The 25,107-nt window shown below is 42.4% G+C and overlaps 1 protein-coding gene across 5 annotated transcripts in view; it reads right to left on the bottom strand.

Moving 5' to 3' along the window:
• The window catches only part of DIP2C (disco interacting protein 2 homolog C), a 518,420-nt gene that overhangs the window by 174,212 nt on the left and 319,101 nt on the right, over window positions 1-25,107 (bottom strand). For all 5 annotated transcript variants that reach the window (XM_075062211.1, XM_075062209.1, XM_075062210.1 and 2 more), the window contains 2 exons: window positions 8,562-8,687; window positions 4,629-4,838 (listed from right to left, as the gene is read on the bottom strand). In XM_075062211.1, the coding sequence (XP_074918312.1) occupies window positions 4,629-4,838; window positions 8,562-8,687 (336 nt within the window). The remainder of the gene's footprint in view (window positions 1-4,628; window positions 4,839-8,561; window positions 8,688-25,107) is intronic.

Genomic DNA, 25,107 nt, shown 5'->3' on the forward strand with positions numbered 1-25,107 from the left:
AAGACTGAGGATTTGCACTAGGCACAACTGAAGCTTGAGACGTCCAATCTCTTACACATGATAGACATATACTTATTGTATAATAAAAAGTTACGAGACTTCCTAGTCTACCATTTACTGTATCGTTGCACACATTCCATTTACTATACTAACTGCTTGTTAAATCACAATTGTTTGTGGACAGACAAGGATTGAAAAACATTTTAAGTCCAGTAACACTTGTTTGGAAAGGAATTGAGAGAATCCAAGCACTATAGAAAAAAACTGATAAGAGTAGAATCTGGAGCAGATTTGCTCCCTCATTTGCTATGCTTCAAACCAACTACGTAATTGGGTTAATATGATGCATTAGTAGCTGACTTCAACTTGACCATCTAAGGGCATGCCTATATGGGATCTTACATTCACACTCTGGATCACTGCACACTAAGTTGCAGTGTAGACAAGCACTTAGGTACAAAGCACAATTGCTCAGGTTAGAAAGATGTACTCCAGGCTATAAACTGGAAGAGTTGCTTGCTTTCTGCACATCTTAAATTTTCAGAGCAACATTTCCTTCACATGCTGTTTTGGATCTGTAGAAGTTCAGCTGTGATTCACAGGAATAAGAATGCTACAGAATTTGTTTTTAAAAATCCAAGTTTATGTGGGTAGATGTTTCCCTGGGACCTGTGGAGAGGTCATAAGGGACTTGTTATTTGCAGATGATGTAACTCTTCTGGTTCACAGTGTTGATGTCCTACAACATCTTATTACCAAGTTCTCTGATTCATGCAAAATCTCTGGGCGAGCAATAAGCTTGAAAAATACTATTATCGTGCTCCAAGGCTCTTCAGAACCAATTTCAGGTATCACATTAGATGGTATTCATCTGGATGCTGGTGACCAATTTTGCTACCTTGGCTTTACTGTTACCAGCAATGTAGATCTTGATGCTGTGCTCACTAGTAGAATCGGCAAAGCAGCCAGGAACTTTTGTCTTTTCCAACACTGAGCCTGGAACAATAACAAATTGTCAACTAAAATGAAAATCCATATTTATGAGACATGTTTTATACATGCCTCTATATGGCTCAAACACAGGCAACTTATGTCAAACATGCCAAAAGACTAAACAGCTTTCATATCAGATGCTTGCGTAAAATTCTTCAAATAAGATGGCAAGACAAGGTGACAAATGTGGAAGTGTTAAATTGTGCTATGTCATTCATGGGAATGTTGATTCGTAAGAAAAGACTCAGATGGCCTGGACATGTCAAGTGAATGCCAGATTACAGGATCCCAAAGAGTGCGCTGAACTCTGAATCTCGCGAGGTGTCTAGAAAAAGAGGCAGACCACTGTGCAGATTTTGGGATCCTTGCAAGAATGACTTCATAGCCTTTGGAATCTCTGTGGATGACTGAGAAAGTAGTGCAGAATGCTGCTTTGGTTGACAGAGTCAGCTTGTAGATGGAGCGAGGCATTGTGAGGCGGACTGGATCAAACTTTGAGGTGACTAGCATCAGAGGAAGAAAGAATCTGCTGCTCAGATTCAGAGTATTGCTAGTGCATGGGTGTACCCTACCTGTGGGAAGAACTGTCACTTGTGCGTCAGACTCAGCAGCCATCAAAGAACTCATCGGTGCACACACCATGCTCTGTAAAGAGCTATGGTGCCATTCATTGATTGCTTCCGTACTCTACCCTCTAAAGCAGTCCATCCTAGAGTCTACTTTGGTTTTTCCAGCTCAGGTGTCATTATTTTTTAGAAGAATTAACAACTAACGCCAGGGGTTTTTTGTGCATTTTTGGTTCCTACTTGGGACAAATGTACAGTAACTTCTAAATACTGTGGCATATAGATGCACAAGTGGGGAGATATTACAGAGAAGCATTAACTATCTTCCCATTCTTTATGAAGTCCCTAATATTGACCAAACAGTTTGTACCACCGTTCTAAGCTCCAGGAAGTATTTTTCCTACTCTGACCGCAGATAAAAGACTTGAAGACCAAGATATCAATAGAAATAAATGCAAGATTGATTTCCAAAGACTGTGCATTAGAGAGTTGGTGAGTTCCACGAGCTTAACCTGTCCCTCTTTAAAATTCAAGTATCAACCACGATAATCTTCATTCATGGTCTATGTTGAACTAAAAAACCTCTATGTAGTTTAAAGGAAAGACCCAAGACTCTTAAAGCCAAGAATAAATATTCAAGGGAAATCTATCCTGCTCTAGATCTTATGCTACAAAGGAGCAGCAGCAGCCCCAATGAAATTAATAGTACAACATTAAAAGTATATAATAGCTTATGCAAATTATCCAAATCATCCATAGAGCTGAACTCTGAACTCCGATGATATTATAGCTAAATATTTTTTATCAAAGCCCCTCTTGAAACTGCACTAGAACACTTACACTAGAAAAATCTGATTCTGTGATGTATTCTGGAAGGAAAGTCCCTGTTGAGATCAGAATGGAGTTTTGCATTTTCAGAATGTGTCGCAGTTTGTCCTAACATATTTTCAGATGACATCTCCAAAGACAGATTAGTCTACAAGGAAGAACAGCAGCTCCCTGTACTGAACAAGCACAATGCCATGAGAATATACATTTCTTTGTAATAAGATTAATTTGCTTAAAAGTAGTTGAGGGACTTGGCCAAGTGGACTTTTGTCCCATTTTTCCCCTTTTGAAGATGTTGTCCAGCTACACTTGCTATTCACTGGTGCAATGCTGTGTCTTACCGTCCATTTCTGAAAGGGGAAGATCATTTCTGACAATTACCCACTATACTTAAATGCAACGCCCATCCTCCCAGATGTCAAGTGAAAAGGAAGGAAAGAGCCATTTGATTTGCAATTCAGAGTAGTAAGAACAGCTCACTATGCTATAACTTACCTGCTAGTTAGTACTTTATGTGGTTCTTACTTCTAACAGACATTTCTGCAACAGTGACAGATGACAACCCTAAGCTCACAGTCAAGTTCTACATTTAAAACATGTTCATACTGTTTAAGAGATATGAAGGCTAACTTATGCCTGGTATCAAATTGATTTACAGAAAATAATGTCAGACCCAGATTTCTAGATAGTGACTTTGGTTGCCCAACATGAGACACATTTAAAGGTACATTCTTTCTTCACAGGAGAGGTCTCTACAGGTCAGAGTGAGAGAAAAAAAAGTATTTTCACCCTTTCTCTAAATATTGCCTTCTTGATTTCGTTCTATAAATGTTGTACTGTTTACTGCAAACTCGGAGTAAAAAAAAAAAAAAGAGAGAGAGAGAGAAGACTTACTGTGCCAGTTTTTAAATTACTGAAATGTCACATTATTTTATAAAAAGCTATATTTAAGACACATTGAGACTTGGTATGTGTGAGTAATGCAACCTTTCAGAGTTTGGATAAATTTAATTCTCCATGCTATAATTTCCTCTAGCATTTCAAGATGAAGTCACAGAGGAGAACCAAACGCAGTGATTAATCTGTTCAGAAACGTATGCATTTCTAAAACAAGGTTCTGAGCTATTTATTAAGCATGAATTTAAGAATACAGTACAACTACTTCTTCCAACTGCAATGCTGTACTGCAAGAGCTTGGGGAAAGGATTACTTAACCAATAAAATACAGGTGTTACCTGATGACACAGTAATAATAGGAGAAGGGAACATTTAAGATATTTTCATTTACTACTTAAGCTAGGAAAGCCATTAACATACAATTCTTTCAGTTGAGGAGTAGATAGATTTATTTTCACAGGAACCTGGATCACATGAAATAGCATGACATTGTCATGCTAAGGCTGCCACATTTATTCCAATAGCTTCCAAGGCTGATTTAGGAATTGAAATTCCCACAAGCTATGCAGGATGAATATCGGCCATTTGAAAACAAGAGTGGGTAAAACCCTAGTTTTCCACATGGCTATTTCATTTAGGCAAAGAGAAATGTCAGCGTCAAACATGCAGAAATAATTAATACCTATTACCTCAGCCCCTTAAAGGAAAGCAAGTCTTGAAATTCCCTTGGGAAAACACAGGAAGTAAACAACCAACTAATAATATAGATCATAACACTACCAACACCTTTCTCTTCAAGAATTTTCCCTTCACAAGGTATTTAGCAGTCACACATCCCAGCCTAGGGATTCTAGAGCTACTTAGAGATAGAAAAATAAAAAGCAGTTTAAAAGGACCATGATCATAGTGTAAATGGAGAGTTACAGAAAACCATGCAAACTGACAGTAGAATTCAACTACTGAAAAAGTATGAGAAGGCTGAATAAAAGCTAGCTTCAGGGGTTCTCGGAGGTACATTTTTAGTGCACAGTAAAGGGGCTCATTTGCCATATATGGGAGCCATGCAGTGCTAGACTCCATGTGCTAGCATGGATATTTAACTGAGAAGTTATTGTGAAACTTGGATTGAGATTAAATAAATAAAATTGTCTCTCCCTAAACATATTGTATAAATAGAGAGAGGGAGAGGAAAAAAAGAAGAAAAAGCACAGCAGCTGCTGTAAGGACAGTTATGTCTCAACTTCACATCAGTAACATCAGCTAAGTGTTATGAAACAGACTGAAGTTAAAATGAAAAGATATATAGGGAAAATAGAAGATGCTAAAAAAAGATGATTTACTAACCTATATGTGTTTGAGCCATAACATCAGCTAGCCTGTGCGCAGCGCCACTGCCTCCACTTTGTGTCGAGGAGGAGGAAGTGGTAGATGTGGTAGAACCATGGATTGCTTGACTGATCCAGTGTTCCATGTTTATACTTCCCTGGCTTGAGGTGGGAGTTCCCTGGGAGTCGCCCTGTACAGATCCTTCGTCTTCTGAACCAGAGGAGGTATCTAATAATTGAGAACAGGCTGCATTATTTGTGATGTAAGTGCATGATGGTTTTGCTTCTTTATGGAAATAAGGCACATAAATAAAAAAAGAGAACTGCAGTTTAACACACATTGGCAGCAGGTAGTTATAGTATGGAGAGTTTTGTATAACTGTTAACTACTGGAACAGAACCAATTGTTACAGAACATTAACAGGGTTTTCCTGCAGCAAGGTTGGTGCTTCTGGTATTTATCTATGGAACAAAACAAATACATTTATTTATATTGTGGTTCTCAGTTCAAAGATCTCAAAGCATTTAACAAGAGCAAATGGGAAAACTCAGACACAATGCTTAAATGACTCTTCAAAGGACACAATGCAAAGTCAGCGGCAAACCCCTACTTCTGAGGTTTAACTATCCAGGGCAGTCATACTCTAGGGAACATTTTAGTCACAGCTGTCATGTCATTGATTCAGCATGTGTCAGAAAGCACTTGACTTTTGATATTTTTCACCTGCTAGGGGTTGAAGGAACAGAAACAAGAAGGTAAATGGCTAGACAAACTTTAGAAAAGAAAGCAGCAAAGAGTCCTGTGGCACCTTATAGACTAACAGACGTTTTGGAGCATGAGCTTTCATGAGTGAATACCCACTTTGTCGGATGCATGTAGTGGAAATTTCCAGAGGCAGGTATATATATATATGTAAGCAAGAAGCAGGCTAGAGATAATGAGGTTAGTTCAATCAGGGAGGATGAGGCCCTCTTCTAGCAGCTGAGGTGTGAAAACCAATGGAGGAGAAACTGGTTTTGCAGTTGGCAAGCCATTCACAGTCTTTGTTTAATCCTGAGCTGATGGTGTCAAATTTGCAGATGAACTGAAGCTCAGCAGTTTCCCTTTGAAGTCTAGTCCTGAAGTTTTTTTGTTGCAGGACTAAAGGTAAAAAATCCACTGCTATCTACAAACTACACAGACCACAGTGAGAGATTATGCCATACTCTATCAAAGAAACTGAGGAACCACCTGATCAGCATCCATACAGCAAACAGGAAAACATCAAAAAAGAGCTCTCCAACTTGGAGACTCTCATATATAACCAAACTTCCATACAAACAGACTTCACTAAAATAAGACAGGAGATCTACATTACTCACTTCACCTCTCTACAAAGGAAAAAGGATTGTAAGCTGTTTAAACTCCTACCTGCCACATGGGGCCACAACTGTGGTACCCCAACCCACCCAGCAATATCATCAATCTATCCAACTGCACACTCAGCCCAGAAGAAAGGTCTGTCCTATCTCGGGGACTCTCTTTCTGCCTTGCCAACGCCACTAACATGATACAGTTCTGCGGCGATCTGGAAGCCTACTTTCGCTGTCTCTGACTCAAAGAATACTTTCAGGATAACACTGAACAGCCCACTGATACACAGTTACCCTCCCACCAACAGCACAAGAAGAAAAACTCCACATGGACTCCTCCTGAGGGTCGAAATGACAGTTTGGACCTATACATAGAATGCTTCCGCCGACGTGCACAGGCAGAAATGTGCGAAAAACAACATCGCTTGCCTCATAACCTAAGTCGTGCAGAACGCAAATGCCATCCACAGCCTCAGAAACCACCCTGACATTATCATCAAAGAGGCTGATAAAGGAGGTGCTGTTGTCATCATGAACAGGTCTGACTACCAAAGGAGGCGCCAGACACTCTCCAATACCAAATTCTACAGGCCACTTCCCTCAGATCCATGAGGAATACACTAAGAAACTGCACCATCTACTCAGGACACTCCCTACACCTAACACCGAACAATCACATACCTTAGACCCTGACCAGGGTTATTCTATTTACAAACCAAGATCCACAACCCGGAAATCCTGGTCGCCCATCATCTCGGGCATTGGCACTCTCACTGAAGGACGTTCTGGTATTGTGGACTCTCTGCTCAGACCCTATGCACTAGCACTCCAGCTATCTCTGTGACACCAGTGATTTCCTGAGGAACTATGATGCATTGGTGACCTTCCAGAAAACACCATCTAGCCACCACGGTGTTAGAGGCTCTCTCACACAACTCCACACGCTAATGGAATACAAGCTGTCAGGAACAGTATCCTGATGATGCCACAGCACAACTGGTTGCTGAGCTCTGTGCCTTTATCCTCACACACAACTATTTCAATTTGATGACAATATACTCCAGATCAGTGGCACCGCTATGGGCACCGCATGGCCCCACAATATGCCAACATTTTTATGGCTGACGTGGAACAACACTTCCTCAGCTCCCGTCCACTCACGCCTTTTCTCTACTACGCTACATTGATGACGTCTCATCGTCTGGACCATGGAAGGAGACTCTGGAAAAATTCCACACGATTTCAACAGCTTCCACCCACATCAACCTCAGCGCTGACCAATTACACGGGAGTCACTTCCTAGACACCACGGTGCAAATAATGATGGTCACATAAACACACCTTATACCGAAAACCTACCGACCGCTATGGCTACCTTCATGCCTCCAGCTTCCATCCCGGGCACACCACACAATCATTGTCTACAGCCAAGCACCGAGGTACACCGCATCTGCTCTAACCCTCAGACAGAGACCAACACCTACAAATCTCCACCAAGCATTCTCAGAACTACAATACCCGCATAGGAATTAAGGAAACAGATCAACAGACCAGACTTATACCAGAACTTCTACTGCAAGACAAACCTAAGAAGAACCAACAGGACTCCACTGGCCATCACATACAGTCCCAGCTAAAACCCTCCAACTCATCATCAGTGGATCTAAACCTCCTGGACAATGATCCCACACTTTCACAGGCTTATGTGGCAGGCCAGTCCTCGCCTGCAGACAACTGCCAACCTGACCATATTCTCACCAGTAACTGCACACTGCACCATAGTAACTCTAACTCGGGTTAGAGTTAGAACTACCTGAAGTTCTCTGGTAGACTCCTTGCACGTCTATGAATGTTCTCTTATTTCTTCTTTCTAAAGTATCAGAGGGGTAGCGTGTTAGTCTGGATCTGTAAAGCAGCGAAGATCCTGTGACCACCTTATAGACTAACAGACTTTGGAGCATGAGCTTTCATGGGTGACGGATGCATGTAGTGAAATTTCCAGAGGCGGTATATATATGAAGCAAGAAGCAGGCTAGAGATAATGAGGTTAGTTCAATCAGGGAGGATGAGGCCCTCTTCTAGCAGCTGAGGTGTGAAAACCAAGGGAGGAGAAACTGGTTTTGCAGTTGGCAAGCCATTCACAGTCTTTGTTTAATCCTGAGCTGAAGGTGTCAAATCTGCAGATGAACTGAAGCTCAGCAGGTTCTCTTTGAAGTCTGGTCATGAAGTTTTTTTGCTGCAGGACTAAAGGTAAAAAATCCACTGAGCAAGAGGTGGGGGAAGAGTTATGGGAGGAATCTTTATCACTGCAAAGTGTTACAAGCAGCACACTAGCCACGAAGTTATTTCACTCACAAGAACACAAAGATACGTGCAAACCTAGCCACCACAAGGGGGCACCATACATGTGGGTGACAGCTCCTTATTGCCTCTTCAACTACCCTGTAAACCATTTAAGATTCCTTGGGCTTTAATGTTATAGTTACTGTCCTTGACAAGTGACATCTGTTAATTGCATATTTTATTTAGATGGGATTGATTCTGACAGCATATAGCATGTGTCTTTCATATCAATAAAATATACAGTGCAGTTGCTCACCTGGAGGTGTGTAGGCATCCATTGATGTTTGCACCACCAATGAACGTCGTTTTGATGGCATGGGGACTGCCATCTTCCTTTCTTTATGTTTAGCAAGAGCTGCCTGAACTGCTTCTGTATGGACATCTAGAACGAAAAAACGAGATTCAGGTTAGCTTTCAAAGTGAAAGGCACCGCATGCATACACATCTGCAACAGAGTTAAATTGTTTTTCAGTTAGGCTAACTGGTTGTGTTACACGATTCATGCTCAGAAAGTATAGCAATGGTGAATAGCCACAATTACCTTTTGAGAGTTCTCGGTCCCTGACAGACCTTTATCAGAATTTGTTCTTGGCTCTTTCTACTTTTAGAGTTTGAGAATGGAATGGTCTTTCCTACAGCACACCCTTGTTAAGTATTGTTTTAAAGCAACAGCTACCTCAGCAAACATCCTTGCTTTTTAATCTGGTAGCGGGCCAAGGACTTGTAATGAAAGGATGCTAGTCTGTATTTATGAAGTGAACCAGGTTTCCTGTTCACATAAGAGTCATATCAGCTATGTACACAAGAGATGTGCTTGAAATGTAACAGGGCTGTGAAAAATCATGAAAGAAGCAGTGGTAGCACCCTGGTGAGATCAACTGAACTGAGGATATGTAAAGAGTCCTAGTTCTACCTCTGCCACTGATTGGTCTTAAAACTTTGCAAGTGTTTCTGAAGTGTAAAGTATTATTATGATCAGGTTTCAGAGTGGTAGCCATATTAGTCTGTATCAGCAAAAATAGTGAGGAGTATTGCGGTACTTTAGAGACGAACCACTTTATTTGGGCATAAGCTTTCGTGGGCTAAAACCCACTTCATCAGATGCATGGAGTGGAACATACAGTAGGGAGGTATAAATACACAGCATAGGAAAAGATGGGAGTTGCCTTACCAAGTGGGGGGTCAGTGCTAACGAGCCAATTCAATTTAAGGTGGATGCTAAGTTGTTAGTCTCTAAAGTGCCGCAAAGACTCCTTGTTGTTTTTATTATTATGATCAGTTAGTGATGAGGTGGGCAAAAAAACCAATCGGCACTCAGGCATTCTAGGTGCCAAAGCCTGTGCTCATTCTTTAGCCGATATGGCTTCTAGAGTACTGCCAACAGTGTGCACATCATTCCTTATAAAGAGCAGGCCTGAAATGTCCGCCATTTAGACTAAGGGAGTGTGAACAGCAGTGCTCACCAATGTGCTGTGTTGTAATTTCCCTGTGTGGACTATATTAGTCCCGATTCAGGACCTGTAAGTTTGCACCCATACATCCACACAGGGAAGTTAGAGCACAGCATTTTGGTGAGCTCTGCTATTTACACCCCTTTCTACAAGTTACAGGGCTGAATGGATAGCTCAGTGGTTTGCGCATTGACCTGCTCAACCTGGGGATGCAAGTTCAATCCTTAGGGGCCATTTAGGGATATGGGACAAAAATCTGTTGAATAATTTAATTGGGGATTGGTCCTGCTTTGAGCAGGGGGTTGGACTAGATGATCTCCTGAGGTCCCCTCCAACTCTGATGTTCTATGACATGCTCAAAGTTTCACAATAAGGAGCTTTTCCAGCATTCACATGCTTCACTATGCATCTGTTTCTCCCTAAATATAACAGATGAAACGCAGTGGTTTTATTTTATTTTATCATGGTGTCCCCCTGATTTCTTAATTAGCACAACAGCAACACCCTGGAAAGTGAGCTATTATTTTACTTTCTTTCCTCAGCTGGCCTATCACTCCCTCTATTTGGGGGCAGGGGACAGAGGGAGAAGAGGTACACCACCACATGATAAACAAAAAAAAGGTTAGTTTTATTTTATAAACATTCAGATAGACTTAATCTCAGGGTGGGAAAGAATTTAAGAAGAGCTCCTCTCCTACACTTAAAAACAAACAAACCAAAAAGAATTTTTCAACTATGACTTGTGTTTGTTTTAAACCTTATGTGGATTACATATATACAATAGGGGAAGAGGGACAGGAAAAACAATAAGAGAAATAGGAAAGAGCATACATTACACATAAAGGGGTTGCAAGGCTGGCAGGGCAAAACAGAGGAATTGGGAAAAAGATTATAATACTAATGTTATTAAAAGACCTAGGTTTTCCCTTTTCAGTCAAGTTAGTCAAACCCTTAGAAAAGAATGTAAGCCTTCCTCTTTAAGCTACTACCTTATAACTAAAAGCTTGTTAAAAAGTTTAAGATGAATAAAAATCAAACAAGTTACTACTTACTCATCGGTGTCTTCTTAAGATACCTCTCCAATAACATCCCCCCTCTCATAGCATTCAGATACGAATGACTGGAATACACTCAGTAAGAGAGAGCATTTGTTTTTAAATAAACTAGGGGAAAATATAGGTTTTCACTTTAAGAGTGGGAATGATGGATAAACTGACAAGCTTATTTAAAAAAAAAAAAAAAAGAGCATCCTGAGACCTTTTCTTTAGTCTAGACTATTCCTATGAAGAAGTCACATCGTTTTGGTTACAATAGGGACAATTATTTGGAAATTATCAGGCTATATTGGTTTCTTTCAAACTACAATTGTTGGAGGGGATAAGCTGTAACTACTAAATCTGAGGAGGAACGGAGGACAGCTGATTGAAATATATTATTTCAATTATTAGCCTATTGTTTGGACTTTAAATTCTCAGAGTTTTGGTTTCTAAATCCTCAAAAGCTATGGCAGGCTTTTCAAATTCAGCTTCTTTTTTGAGGGGGCAATATTTTCTACCTGGTCCATAAATACTTTGGGAGTTTTAATTTAAGAAAATACTTTAGCCCATTGAGACTCAGCAATTGCAACATGGGTCTAGAAGAAGTAAATGAGTCTAAAAAGAAAGGTTATGTGAAATTACAATTTAACCATGTAATAGTTTCAAAGTTACTAAAGATATTTTCTAGTTCTTCATCATCCTGTGTGGATGAACATGGTAAGTATTATGTGTTCTCATGATGAATACTTGTTAGGGTTTAAAGCAACTCTTCTGGTTTGCTTCGGAACCAAGTAGGAGGCTAACACTGACACACCAGAGGAAAATGACAAGTGCAGCTGTTTGGGAAGAATTCCTACTGGCTCCAACCCATCTAAGAATGGCTTACTCTTACAGGAATAACTGGAGGCTACCAAGCTATTAAGCCTCTGGATCCAAAAAGGTGGGGTTTGGAATGAGTGGCAGAGGCTCCGAGGGAAGGGACATGGCTAGCTAGACAGGGATGACACAGAGAGGCAGCAACTGAAAAGCTGGGGCAGGCTCAGATGAGGGTAATTAGGCTTAGATGAAACAGACAAGGCAAGATTAAGGCTTAGGTAAAGGGAAAGGTGAACTAGAAACCTTTATATTGTTTTTTACTCTATGTGCTCTGTAACGCTTTCTGTGAATCAAATAAAACACACTTTTGTTCAAACAGCTGTTGAGTTTGTTTGAACATGCTGCTGGCCACAAATGCCAAAACTGTGAGTTGGCCTGTCATAAATAGATAGGTAAGGTAAGGGTAATCTTCTTTTAAACTGTAAAGGGTTACACAGGGAACAAACACTGACCAAGAAGGACCAATCAGAAAACAGGATTTTCAAAAGGAAGGAGTGGGCCCCCTGCAGGTTTTTGGCTTTTTTTTTGTGTCTTTTTGTTTTCCATTGGCTGTGAGAAGGCAAGCTTGTTCTTCCTAATCCCTCTTGCTTTTCAAATCTTTCTCCTAAACATCTGTGAGTACAAAAAGGAAACAAAGTGGTTCGGCTGTGATGAAGCTTTTATGTAGTTTACAGTGTGTTGATTGCTGGTCTGGTTTTAACGGGCTATCTTTTAAATCACTGTTTAATTCTTTCTTATATACGCAACAGAGCTGTATTGAGTTTCTAATGCAAGATTAGTTTTTTGTATTTTCTTTCTTTTTATATACAAGTTTTTTTATTAAGACCCTGGGCTGAGGTTTTTGGGGTTTCCTTGTGACGGCGTACAGGAGGGGGGTTGGAATTCTCTTGTATATTAGTTTTATAGATTGAATGCTCGCCTCAGGGGGAAGGGTGCATTCCCTCTTTGTTTTCCTGCTCAAGGGAGTTAAGTACTGCTCGCCAGGCCATCAGGGGAAAAGGGAGGGGGAAGCGGGGGAGCAGAATAACGAGCGAGACACAGGGGAAGAGCTTTTTTCCGTTGAGATAGGCGACGCCAGGATTTGGGGTTATTTGGGGTTCCCCAGGGAAGGGTTGGGGGGACAGAGAGGGAAGGGAGTCCGGCCCGTTGTAAATCTGGGGTGGTGGCAAGCGAGAATAGATCCAAGCTGGGTTATAGTTGGGGAGAGGTTTACGTACCCCCAGATATTTTGTTACGCTAAAGTCCAGATCTGAACAGACTTTTAGTAACAGGGCCTCCCATTACCCAGCTGAAAAAGAGGGTCTGACACCAGTCCTGGGGGGGGGGGGGAGACACGAGCTACATGGTTTAACCTAGACTGAGGTGAAGGATGCTAGGCCTGTCAAAGGGTGCACTTGAGAGAGACTTTAGGGGTCCAAATCATAGCTCGCCTGCAACTGTGACAGCTTGTAAAGGGTTAAACATTTGTTTCCTCCTGAATCAGCTGTAGGTATTGGCTTATAAATGCAAAGGGGCTATTCTACTCAATGACCCTATAGCCACTTCCTACAAGATGTGCTCTTCTCTGTAGCTGTTGTTTCTCGGTTTTCTGATTCACATGCTAATTAGAGCGGAGTCACTGAAGGAAGCATACTAGTATATTTTCTTTTCACTGTAGCCAGACAGTTTTTCAGATGGGCCCGGTTTTGTTAATCCATTCTGAGGGACTATCATACAAAATGCACCAATCTTAATGGCAATCTGATACTCTTGCCTCGGTGTAAGAAGATCCTAATTTTACCTGAGGGATGTAGAACAAAACTTAAAAAAAAATTAGATTTCTCTTCGAAAATGTATCTGTTCCTGCCCTTGGGTCTGATTTGAGCCAGTCTGCAGTACTTTTCAAGGTTGTTATATTGGGGTAGCCATGGCTGCAGCACTTAATAAGCTGTATATGGCCTCTTCTTCCCCCACTTGCCCACAATTTCTTTTTAACAGGTGCTGCAGGAGATGGGGCATTAGTAATGTCCCCAGAACTGGTGTAGGTTTGTAACGGAAATGTAGGGAACTGTGAATCATGATTTCTTGCTCAACAGGAAGAGAGAGAGAGAGAATTTGGTACTGTCTAGAATGAATTGGTATACAGGTGGGTGAGGTTATTTTAGTCCCCAGGGAAAGGATATTGTTAATCTCTCACAGACTTGTCAGTATAAAGCACCTTGTATTCCCAGCCACATGACGCTAGAGCAGGGGTTCTCACAAGAAATTTTTTGGTAGCCTCACAGTACGGCCACCAACTCTTGCTGGTGGCCGCTCTGAGAATTTTTCCTAAAATATTTAATTAACTTTAGGAAAAACAAATAAACATGCACATATTTGTAATTTATTTATGTGGGGTTTTTGGCTGACTGAATAATAAAAATAATGTACAGTTTTCTCTATTTTTTTTACTGGACCTAGACAGAATAGAAACAAAGAATGTGCTTTGCATGTTCTTCTCCTTTTGTTGTTTCTTTTGCTCTTTTGGTTACTTTTTTAAAGACTTGCTAGCTAGTAAGTCTGTTTCTGTGAAAAGTGATATTTGTGTGTTTGTTAGTATCACTTTTCACAGCAGCAGACTTGTTAGCTAGCAGGGAGGCAGTGAAAAGTGATACTAACAAACATACAAATATCACTTTTCACAGCAGACTGGATGGGGAGGTGGATAGGGAGGCAGCAGAAGTCAGGGGAAATGAGGGGGGTGAGCCCATGGATGGCATCCACTGCTGCACAGCTGGAGGCCAGATCCTAAAGCCTGGTGGCTGGAGCCTAGGGCCCATTGCTACGCAGCCATGGCAAGGACTGCACGGCAGAAACGTGAGGCCAAAGGACACAGCGGGGACCAGGGGTGATAAGGGGAGCAGTGAGTCTGGGGACCAGAACAGGGACTGGAGCCCAGGGACCACGGCTGTAGGACACAGCAGGGGCCAGTGACAATGGAGGGGTGGGAGAGCCCAGGGCTAGTGGCTGGAGTCTGCTGGTCACCATCCCAGATCTGAAGCCCGAGCACCACTGCCCCTGGGAAAGTGAGGAACTCACCAGCTACTGGCTTCTCTAGCATTTGTGGCTCCAGAGGGAATCAGGGCCCAACCCCTGCTGGAGACGCTGGGGGAGGGACCACTGCTTCCCCGCCCCCTATTACTGCCCAGGAGACTGTGTCTGCACGAAAAGCCCCTGGTGGCAATATGCGGCCATGGTGGCCACCTTTGATCAGTAGTAAACCTCATAGTAGCATTTCAAACACTCTCTGGTGAGGCAAGTCCCCTTGTGACTACAGGTCTGACAACATTTCTGGAACTGGCTTTGCCAACATATAGGGTTGCCAACTTTCTAACCGCACAGAACCAAAAACCCCAACCCTGCCCCTTCTCGAAGCCCTTCCCCTCCCCTTTCCTCACCCCTTCTCTGAAGCCCCGCCCCTGCTCACTCCATACCTTCTCCCTCCGTCGCTCACTCTCCCCCACCCTCACTCACTTTCACTGGGCAGGGGCAGGGGGGTTGGGTGCAGGAGTGGGCCAAGGGCTCTGTCTGGGGGTGCAGGCTCTGGGGTGGGGCCAGGGATGAGGAGTTTGGTGTGCAGGAAGGGATTCAGGGCTAAGGCAGGAGGTTGGGGAGTGGGAGGAGGTGCAGGGTCCTGGTGGCACTTACCGCTGCTCTCAGGAAACAGCCTCCAGGTCCCTGCAGACCCTAAACGCATGGGTGGCCAGGGAGGCTCCATGCGCTGTCCTTGCACCTGCAGGTGCCACCCCCACAGCTCCCATTGGTTGTGGTTCCCAGCCAATGGGTACTGCAGAACCAGCCCTTGGGGTGGGGGCAGCACACAGAGCCTCCCTGGCTGCCCATGCATCTTGGGGCTGCAGGGACCTGACGGCCAACTCCGTGAGCTGTGCCGAGGTAGGGCAGGCAGGGAACCTTCCTTAGCCCCGGGCCCCTGCTGTGCCACCGAACTTTAATGGCCTTGTCGGCAGTGCCGAGCGGAGCCACCAGCGTTCCTTTTTGACTGAGCTTTCCAGTGGAAAACCAGATGTCTGGCAACCCTACCAACCTACTTTTCCACAGATCAGCTAACTGAATTCATCCCATCTTTTAGTATTTTTTAAAAAATAGCGCTAGGCAGTGTTTCCTAATGAAATTCCCTGAAGAATGAAGACTTTATCCAGAAAATCCCCAGAGTTAATTTCTTGCAAAAAACTAGAACTGTTAATTAATCACGGTTAACTCAAGCTATTAACTCAAAACAAAATAATTTGATTAAAAAATGTGATTAATCACAGTTTTAATCATACTGTTAAACAATAATAGATTACCAATTGAAATTTCTTATAAATATTTCAGATGTTTTTCTACATTTTCAAATATACTGATTTCAATTACAACACAGAATACAAAGCATACAGTGCTCACTTTATATTATTTTTTATTCAAATATTTGCACTGTAAAAAAAGATACAGTATTTTTCAATTCATCTCATAGAAGTAATGTAGCGCAATCTCTTTATCGTGAAAGTGCAACTTACAAATGTAGATTTGTTTTTGTTACATAACTGTACTCAAAAACAAAACTATGTAAAACTTTAGAGCGTACCAATCCACTCAGTCCTACTTGCTTAGCCAATTCCTCAAACATGTTTGTTTATACTTATTGGAGATAATGCTGCCTGCTTCTTATTTACAATGTTACCCGAAAATGAGAACAGGAGTTTGAATGGCACTTTTGTAGCCAGCGTTGCAAGATATTTACGTGTCAGATATGCTAACCATTTGTATGTCCTTTCATGCTTCGACAACCATTCCAGAGGAGATATTTCCATGCTGATGGCGCTTGTTAAAAAAAATGTTGTAATTAAATTTGTGACTAAACTCCTTGGTGGAGAATGTATGTCTCCTGCTCAGCGGTTTTACCTGCATTCTGCCATATATTTCATGTTATAGCCGTCTTAGATGACGACCCAGCATATGTTCAATTTAAGAACACTTTCACTGCAGATTTGACAAAATGCAAAGAAGGTACCAATATGAGATTTCTAAAGATAGCTACAGCAGCCCACCCAAGGTTTAAGACCCTGAAGTACCTTCCAAAAATCTGAGAGCAATGAAGCATGGAACATGATGTCAGAAGTCTTAAAAGAGCAACACTTTGATGCAGAAACTATAGAACTCAAACAATCAAAAAAAAATATCAACCTGCTGATGACATCTGACTCAGATGATCAAAATGAACATGCATCGGTCTGCACTTCTCTGGATCATTACCAAGCGGAACCCGTCACTGGCATGGAAACGTGTCCTCTGGAATGGTGGTCAGAGCAGGAAGTGGGGAGGGATAGCTCAGTGGTTTAAGCATTGGCCTGCTAAACCCATGGGGGCCATTTAAAGAACTGGGGTAAAGATCTGTCTGGGGATTGGTCCTGCTTTAAGCAGGGGGCTGGACTAGATGACCTCCTGAGGTCACTTCCAACCCGATGATTCTATGATATTTAGCATATCTTACATGTAAATACCTTGCAGCACTGGCTTCAACAGTGCCATGTGAATACCTGTTCTCACTTTCAGGTGACATGGTGAATAAAAATCAGGCAGTATTATCTCCCATAAATGTAAACAAACTTGTTTGTCTGAGCAATTGGCTGAACAAGAAATAGGCTCTGAAGTTTTACATTGTTTTGTTTCTGAGTGCAGTTATGTAAAAAAATGGTAAGTTACACATTTGTAAGTTATACTTTCATGATGAAGAGATTGCACTACAGTACTTGTATGAGGTGAATTGAAAAATATTTTATATCTTTTTACAGTGCAAATATTTGTAATAAAAATAATAATATAAAGTGAGCACTGTACACTTTGTATTCTGTGTTGTAACTGAAATCATATATTTGAAAATGTACAAAGCATCAAAAATATTTAAATAAATGGCATTCTATTATTGTTTAACAGTGCAATTAAAACGGCGATTGATGGTGATTATTTTTTTAATCTTGCGATTAATCATTTGACAGTCCTAAAAGAAACATTTTCTCGCATCCCTTTTTCTTATATTCTAGCACTCCATACAACACGCTCTCTCCTTAAACATCTAACAGATTTTCCAGTGCAGATATAGTGTGATGTAGTTCACTTAGGCCTATTGAAAAGAATATGCCTTCAGAAGAATGTTCTTTTATATAGAAGTCTGTGCTATCCAGACTACTCTGTTAAAGCTGATGAAACGATTCCAGGTCCTGACCCCACAAAGCACTCATCTAGGTAAGAAAATCTTCTCTCTTCCCACCTGAATCTTTTCACAAGAAAAGCTTAATGTAAAATCTAAAGTACTGAATAAAGTATCACCCTCCTGTCTAGACTGGCAGGTATTAATGTTCAGTTCCTTCTCTTCTATTCTACTGAACTGTTATAGGTTGGCTGACCCATTTATTGGATTCAATTTATGCTTTTATTCCTGGGGAATCAATAAATGGCACAGAACGAAGTGGCATGATTGCGGAAGGCTAATTGCTCAACTTATGGTCATGGCAGCCTGTGCAGGATTCATTATTCAACCTGACAGGTAGTTTTCCTAGGCTGCCTGATAATATTTAGCAAAGTTTGGGTAAATCAACTCTTTCTTAGCGTCTTTCCTTTGCTGCATTTGTTCATATTTTGTTCATTCGTTCTCCCTCCCATCCGCTCTACTCCCTCTGTGAAAGATTAGGGAGGCAAGACAGAATTTTACAAGTAAATGTTAAGTCGTGAATCAAACAGGAACCACGGTAATGGTCATTTTCTCGTTCCTATTTCAACAGTTATGGATAGGTATGGGCTGATTATCTGTTCTGAAAATATTTCTTCACATTATTATTATGCAGGAGTGAAATCAGGAAGGTCAAATCAGAGTTGGAGTTGCAGCTAGCAAGGGATGTTAAAAGTAACAAGAAGGGTTTCTTCAGGTATGTTAGCAACAAGAAGTAGTCAAGGAAAGTGTGGGCCCCTTATTGAATGAGGGAGGCAACCTAGTGACAGAGTATGTGGAAAAAGCTAATGTACTCAATGCTTTTTTTGCCTCTGTAGTCCTGTCTTTTCCTTATCTCTGGTTCCTTGTCCAAGTCTTACTCTCTTGGCCTACCCAGTCCCAGTCTCCCATTCCAGGCCTGATGTCTGAGTCCTGGTCCCCACCATTACTCCCAGTTTCTCTCCCTCCCCATATCGGTTCTTAGTGTCTTGCCCTACGGGTCCCAGTTCACCCCTCCTGCCCAGCCAGGTCTCAGTTCTCCCCACCCAGTTTCTCATCCAATCTATCTCTTCCCTCTCACTCCACCGATTCCTTGTCTCTCTCTGTCTCTCCCCATTCCTGGCTACTTGTCCCAGTTTCTTTGCCCAGCCAGTCCCAATTCTGCCACTGCACCACAACCCCTTCTCAGATCTCTCTCTCCTCACTCCTATTCCTGCCACATTAGTCTTAGTCCCAATCTTTGTCTAACCAGTTCCAACCCCTCTCTTTGCCCCACCCCCAGCTCCTTATCCAATCTCAGTGTTCCCAACTAGTCCCAGCCTTTCCCCAGCCCTGGCACCTAGTGTCATTATCCAACCAGTCCCACTCTCCCCCTCCCAGCCACTAGTCCTAGTCTCCTAGTCCAACCAGCCTCAGCATCCACAACCCTTCCGACTCCAATTTCCAGCCTCTCCCGCTCAGCTCCCAGTCTCAACCTCCCCTTCCTACCCTTTTAAATTCCTAATCCAAGTCTTCCCACCAGCTCCCAGCCCCCTTACCCAACTAGTCCCAGTCCCTCTCCCCCCTTCACCTCTAGTATCACCAGACTTCTTGCCCCAATCTAGTTCTTTCTCTACCCCCGGGCCATCTTTTGTCCTCTCTGCACTCGAATCAGATGGGTTCTTCCTTCATGCTACCTGGGGTGCCAGCAAGTTGGGAGGTGTCACTAAGAACACAGTAGAGACAGGCTCCCTGTGGCCAGTTTCTGGACCTGACCTGGAGCAGCCACTACAGGGAAAGTCCTTCTGAACCCTTTTACCCCCTGAGCTGAAGCATGCTCAGTCACTCTGAGGGTGGCACATTCACAGTCCAGTCACATATAGGAGCTATGAGGGGATGAAGCATGCATAATAAGGACAGAATCTTTGGAGAGTTTAAATGCTAGATATCAAAGAAGTCTTTACTGGGCATGGTGTGGGCTACCATTTTTCAAAGGTCTATAACCTGGCCAAATGTGGGCAGATTTCCATGGAAATAAAGGCACAACCCAGACACAAAGGCGTCCCCCTACCACATTTCAAGTCCCTGCTCCAAAGCATGAAGGCACTACACCTGTTCAAGAAAGGTCAAGAATTTTTTCCAGTATTTTCCAGTAGATAAACAGCCTGAAGCAGACAACTAGCATGAGAAATTTCAGCCCAAATGCTCAAAGATTTAAGCAACTGAAAACAGGGTCTCATAANACTGGGATTGTTTAGTCTGCAGAAGAGAAGAATGAGGGGGGATTTGATAGCTGCTTTCAACTATCTGAAAGGGGGTTCCAAAGAGGATGGGTCTAGACTGTTCTCAGTGGTAGCAGATGACAGAACAAGGAGCAATAGTCTCAAGTTGCAGTGGGGGACGTTTAGGCTGGATATTAGGAAATACTTTTTTACTAGGAGGGTGGTGAAGCACTGGAATGGGTTACCTAGGGAGGTGGTGGAATCTCCTCCCTTAGAAGTTTTTAAGGCCCAGCTTGACAAAGCCCTGGCTGGGATGATTTAGTTGGGAATTGGTCCTGCGTTGAGCAGGGGGTTGGACTAGATGACCTCCTAAGGTCCCTTCCAACCCTGATATTCTATGATTATTGATATAATACATTAACTGAGATTAGGGTTCCATTATGCTAGTGCTGAACAAAAAGCCAGTAAGAAAATGTTCCTGTTCCAAAGAGCTTACAATCTAAATAGACAAGAGAGACAAAGTGTGTGCAGGAGAAACAAGAGCCTAGAAACTAAATGGATTTACTCAGTGCCACATAGCAGGTCAGAGGCAGCACCAGAACTCAGGTTTCCTGAAGCTTAGCTCAGCCCAGATCCAATGGACCAGAATGCCCCACAGCAGGTAACTTCTCTTTCCTTCTGCATCCATTTTGCTTGTCTGCAGTGCATGACTCCTAGGTAGCAGATTCTTTATTCTGTCAGCAGGACTAATTTTCTAAATTTCCCCAGGAGGTGGCCTGTTTAGCATGGCTTCTGTTTTTCATTTGGTTTATCTTGTAACCTGACATGATGATGTTCTCCAGATTTAATTGAAATGCCTTAGGGACAAAGACACTAGAGTATACTAATGTACAGCAATAGTCAGCTATGAACACCAGCTTTCTCTCAGCCTTTCCTACATTTCTTCCTCAATCTGTTTTCATGGTTGTACGTTCTGCATGCCAAGGAGTTTGTCTGTCTATGGAAAGGGAGGCAATCCCATTGTTACTTTTCCCAATTAATTCTATGGGACAAAGTTGTGTTATATCTGCACTGCTATGGTCCTGTGATATCACATCTCTTCCATAGCAAACCTGCAGGAGACTGGGTAGTCAGTATTTTGGTATGTACTCCAGAGAAAGGCAGGTGAGATAGGAACCATGGGGCTTCTGGCCAGCTCAGGGGATGCCTATATTAAATGTTCATAGGTGTCAGAGGGTGAGTGAGATCTCATTTTGAAGAGGGAAGAGATCTGGACCATAGAGATGACAGGCCATGTGTTCAGGGAATAGAGGAAGAGGGGATTTGGATACTCGGGATAACTGTATTAGTCCTCTATACTGTTGGATACTGAGGAGGGGTATACTCTCAAGGGTAAGAAGTTCCTAAGATGTCATGGCAATACTTGCAACTTATAGGTCTCTAGCATTCTACACGTCCTTTTCCACAATGTCCATTAGCTGCATGGCCTTCTTTAACTATTTACACTCCATATTTTTGATGATCAGATATTTCTGACTACAAATCTGTATTTTTCTGTCCATCTTTGATGTAGTCAGAAATCAGGCCATCGGAAGGTTGTCAAATGGGAAGGAGGGGAAAGCGACCCTCAGATATTTATCTACGTGCTCTGTGATAAAGAAAGTCTCTTCTGAACTATGTATTAAGGAAACATACTCTACAATCCTCACACTGAAGCTCCTCCAAACATCTTATCTTTTCATTATAGTAAGTTTCCAGCTTCCTCCACTTCAAACTTGCCTTGTCCCATGAGATCCATTTTTCTTAGGGCACAGTACACAACTGAGAGCCTCCTAGGCTCAGTTCAGTTTAGGGAAGTCCTGCAAGGAAATGAATTTTGCAGTTCCAAGCAAGAAAGCAATTGCTGTTTGATGGTAAGTTCAGTCATTTCCTACTCTAGAAATAAAGAAATACTGTGCTATGTTACAGCACTCTATAACAGTTAGCAAATCACTAGACTGGAGTGCGCCTACTTGCTTAACATTGTGCACAATCTTCACTCTTATAAGACCCAAGGTCTCATGTGCCTGGTCTTGTGGTCTTTTACCAAGTAGTTCTCCTTCATATCTAGTACATGGGAATGTCTAATGTACCATATAGCCCCTCACAACCTTAAAACAAATCTCACAATGTATTCATTTTAAATCTTAAATAAGAGTTGTGAGTTGTTAGGATCAAAAGGGTAAAATCTGTTTGCTCCTGTATTTCAAACAAAATGTATTGTTTTTATTAACTCTAAGAATTTTTAACTTCCAATAACCCTATCCCTTAAAATTTTCAGTGAGATTTTGTTTATCCTTATGACATTTATGAGATTGCCACAGCAGATACCGAAGCTTACCTATCCTGAATCCAAGCAAACAGTATGTAAGAATCATGGATAGAGATTGAGAAGACTAATTTTCATCCAATTTTTCTCTACAGAGGATGATTTTCTAATACAGTTTCTTGTGTTCTGTGCATTCTACTTATAAATGTTCCAAGTAATGGTATTTCTGTCTCACACTCCAGAGAGTTTACGCCACAGCATAATAGACGTCAAGAATCTTATTCTGATGCAGCCTACATTTTCCCATTCTTAATCTCACCTACTTGTTCTTTGTGCCTCAAATAATTCTTCTCCCAAGAGCTCTCTTTGCTTTTCTGTGGCTGGGCCTGTAGGAAAAAAACCCTCTCTTCCTCATCCTGTGGAACCAATTCCTGTTATTATAATCACACCACTGGGCACAGGACTGACCTGAGGAACTGGGGGAAGGTTTAGGAAAATGGCTTTACAGGATAGACCCCACATTTTACCCCACATTTAACTGACTCATTTCACATGACAATACATTCTGAGGGATCTTTAGATTCAGAGCTCAGCCCCTGTTCTCCTCCTGAAGATGAAAAGAGGGTTCTAGATAGCTGCTGTGACTTTTTGGGATCACCCAGACCTGTGAAGGGTTCTGTCAGTGCCTGCTTTGTAACTTTGGGCACCTTAATGCTCGGCTGCTATGGCTCGCAACCCTCACACCCATAGCCAACCCACAGACATAAAAGTCTCGCCCTGGCTTTCACTAGCCTAGTTACTCCTTGCAGTGTGACCCCAATAACCTTTCTGGTCCCAAGTCTCCCCAAATCCGTCTACCCTAAGACACTACCAGACACTTGGACTTTTCTCCTTTGGTTCATCACCCCCGAAGTGGTGAAACTAGCACCCAGTTATCAGTTCATTTTGGTGCACACACTCCATGCAGTTGGCGCAACATAGACCCCATTTGGGGGTGAAAAATAAACAAAATGTTTATTTAATAGAAAAATCACACACACAAAACTCACACATTCAAAGATGAATTGGTAAGGCAAAGCAAACACATACAAGTTACATGGAAAATAAACAAAGATGCCACTTCTAGCTTTGCACTTCTGCATCAGATAAATTCCCTTTTCTAATACAAATTACCAATTGCCTTTCAACAGTTTCCCAGCATACATGGATGGCCTTCTGCCTTTGAGACTGTCCCTCGGGTTCTGGATGAAGATTTCAGTTTGAAGCATACTTTTAAAAAGCCCCCTGCAGAATAGGGACTCATGGTTATTAACAGTGAGGAAATCCTAGCTGGGATGTCTCATTGTTTTCCCATTAACCCTAATGATCCATCACTTGAACCACCTGCGTTTTACGAAGCTGGGTGGTTGGAGCTAGTCTTGTCTGGCGGGGGAAGCAACCCCTGCCTGACTGACCACTGCCCTGCTTGGTTATTACAAGCTTTCATAAAGACCTTGCTTGGCATGTTTTTATACACAGTAACACTGGTTCAATTGTTTATTTGGGGGGGTTCAGAGCCACTGATCTCGCCTGGCAGTATCTGGACCCAGACTGTCACAGCTGCAAATATTTTTTTTAAAAATGTGCTGGGGATAATTCTTCAGATAACCAAAGGGGAGCGGAAACCTCAGGGGGGCTCCCAGCCGCTGAAGGTCGGTATGCGCATTACTGTGCATTTCAGCACACACACACACACTGCTTTAGAAACTACCACCATCTACATCACAGGAGGTTTGTGATGGTTAAGTATTATTCTCCTTGTACAGAAGGGGAAGTTATGGTAGAAAGGTTGAGAGTTGACCAGGACCAAAATCAGCTGTGTCAGAGCAGGGAATGGAGTACAGCAGTCCTCTTTCTCAGTCTCACACCCATGCACTAAACCTTGTTGGCACTCGTGTGGTTGAGCTGCCCTGACAGCGGTCATACTGTCTGTTCAGTAGAGCAGCCAGCTCAGCTTCCAGCAGCCACCAGGAAGGAATTTGTGGCAGACTTAGGGCCATCTACACTTGAAGCTGCAGGTATAATTTCCAGCTTGAAGGACATACCCCTGCTAGCTCAAAGAGGGGTGTAAATCACAGTGGGAGGGGCTAGCTGCTCCAAGACCCCAGGTGTGTACTCAGGAACTAGCTGCTGTGGCTTCACTTCTATTTTTAGCACATTAGCTTGATCAGAACGAGTGCAGCTATTTCTCCTCAAGCCGCAAATTACACCTTCCAGCTCCCATGCAGACATACCCTTAGTGACAGCACCAATACCCTAACTAGTGTTACCCAAGCAAAGTTGCAAACTAATCCCTGGTCTTCCCAAAAGCTGAGGGACTTGTGACCCCAAAAAGCCAGCCCTGTGGGACCGGTGTCAGGAAGGAACTAAATGACTTGTGATCTTCAGGGAAAGAACAGTGAAAAAAACTGGGTCCCTAACACTCAGTTCACAGTTTCAAGGCTATCCTTGCAAGAAAGAGAGCTGGAAATGTAACTTTTATTAATGAAAACTGATGTTCTCTCACATTCTGCGTTCCCCCAAATCAAATAGGAGCAGGCTTCAGAGGGGCCAAATTGCAGCTCTGCCTCTGCCTCTCTCAAATAGCTTTCAGCCCTTTGGACACATATAGAGTTGGCTCATTGAAGGTAAACAACTTGTGTGAATGTATTTCTTTTAGTCATTCCT

The sequence above is a fragment of the Chelonoidis abingdonii genome, chromosome 2 (genome assembly GCF_003597395.2).
Source record: "Chelonoidis abingdonii isolate Lonesome George chromosome 2, CheloAbing_2.0, whole genome shotgun sequence".
Lineage (NCBI taxonomy): Eukaryota > Metazoa > Chordata > Testudines > Testudinidae > Chelonoidis > Chelonoidis abingdonii.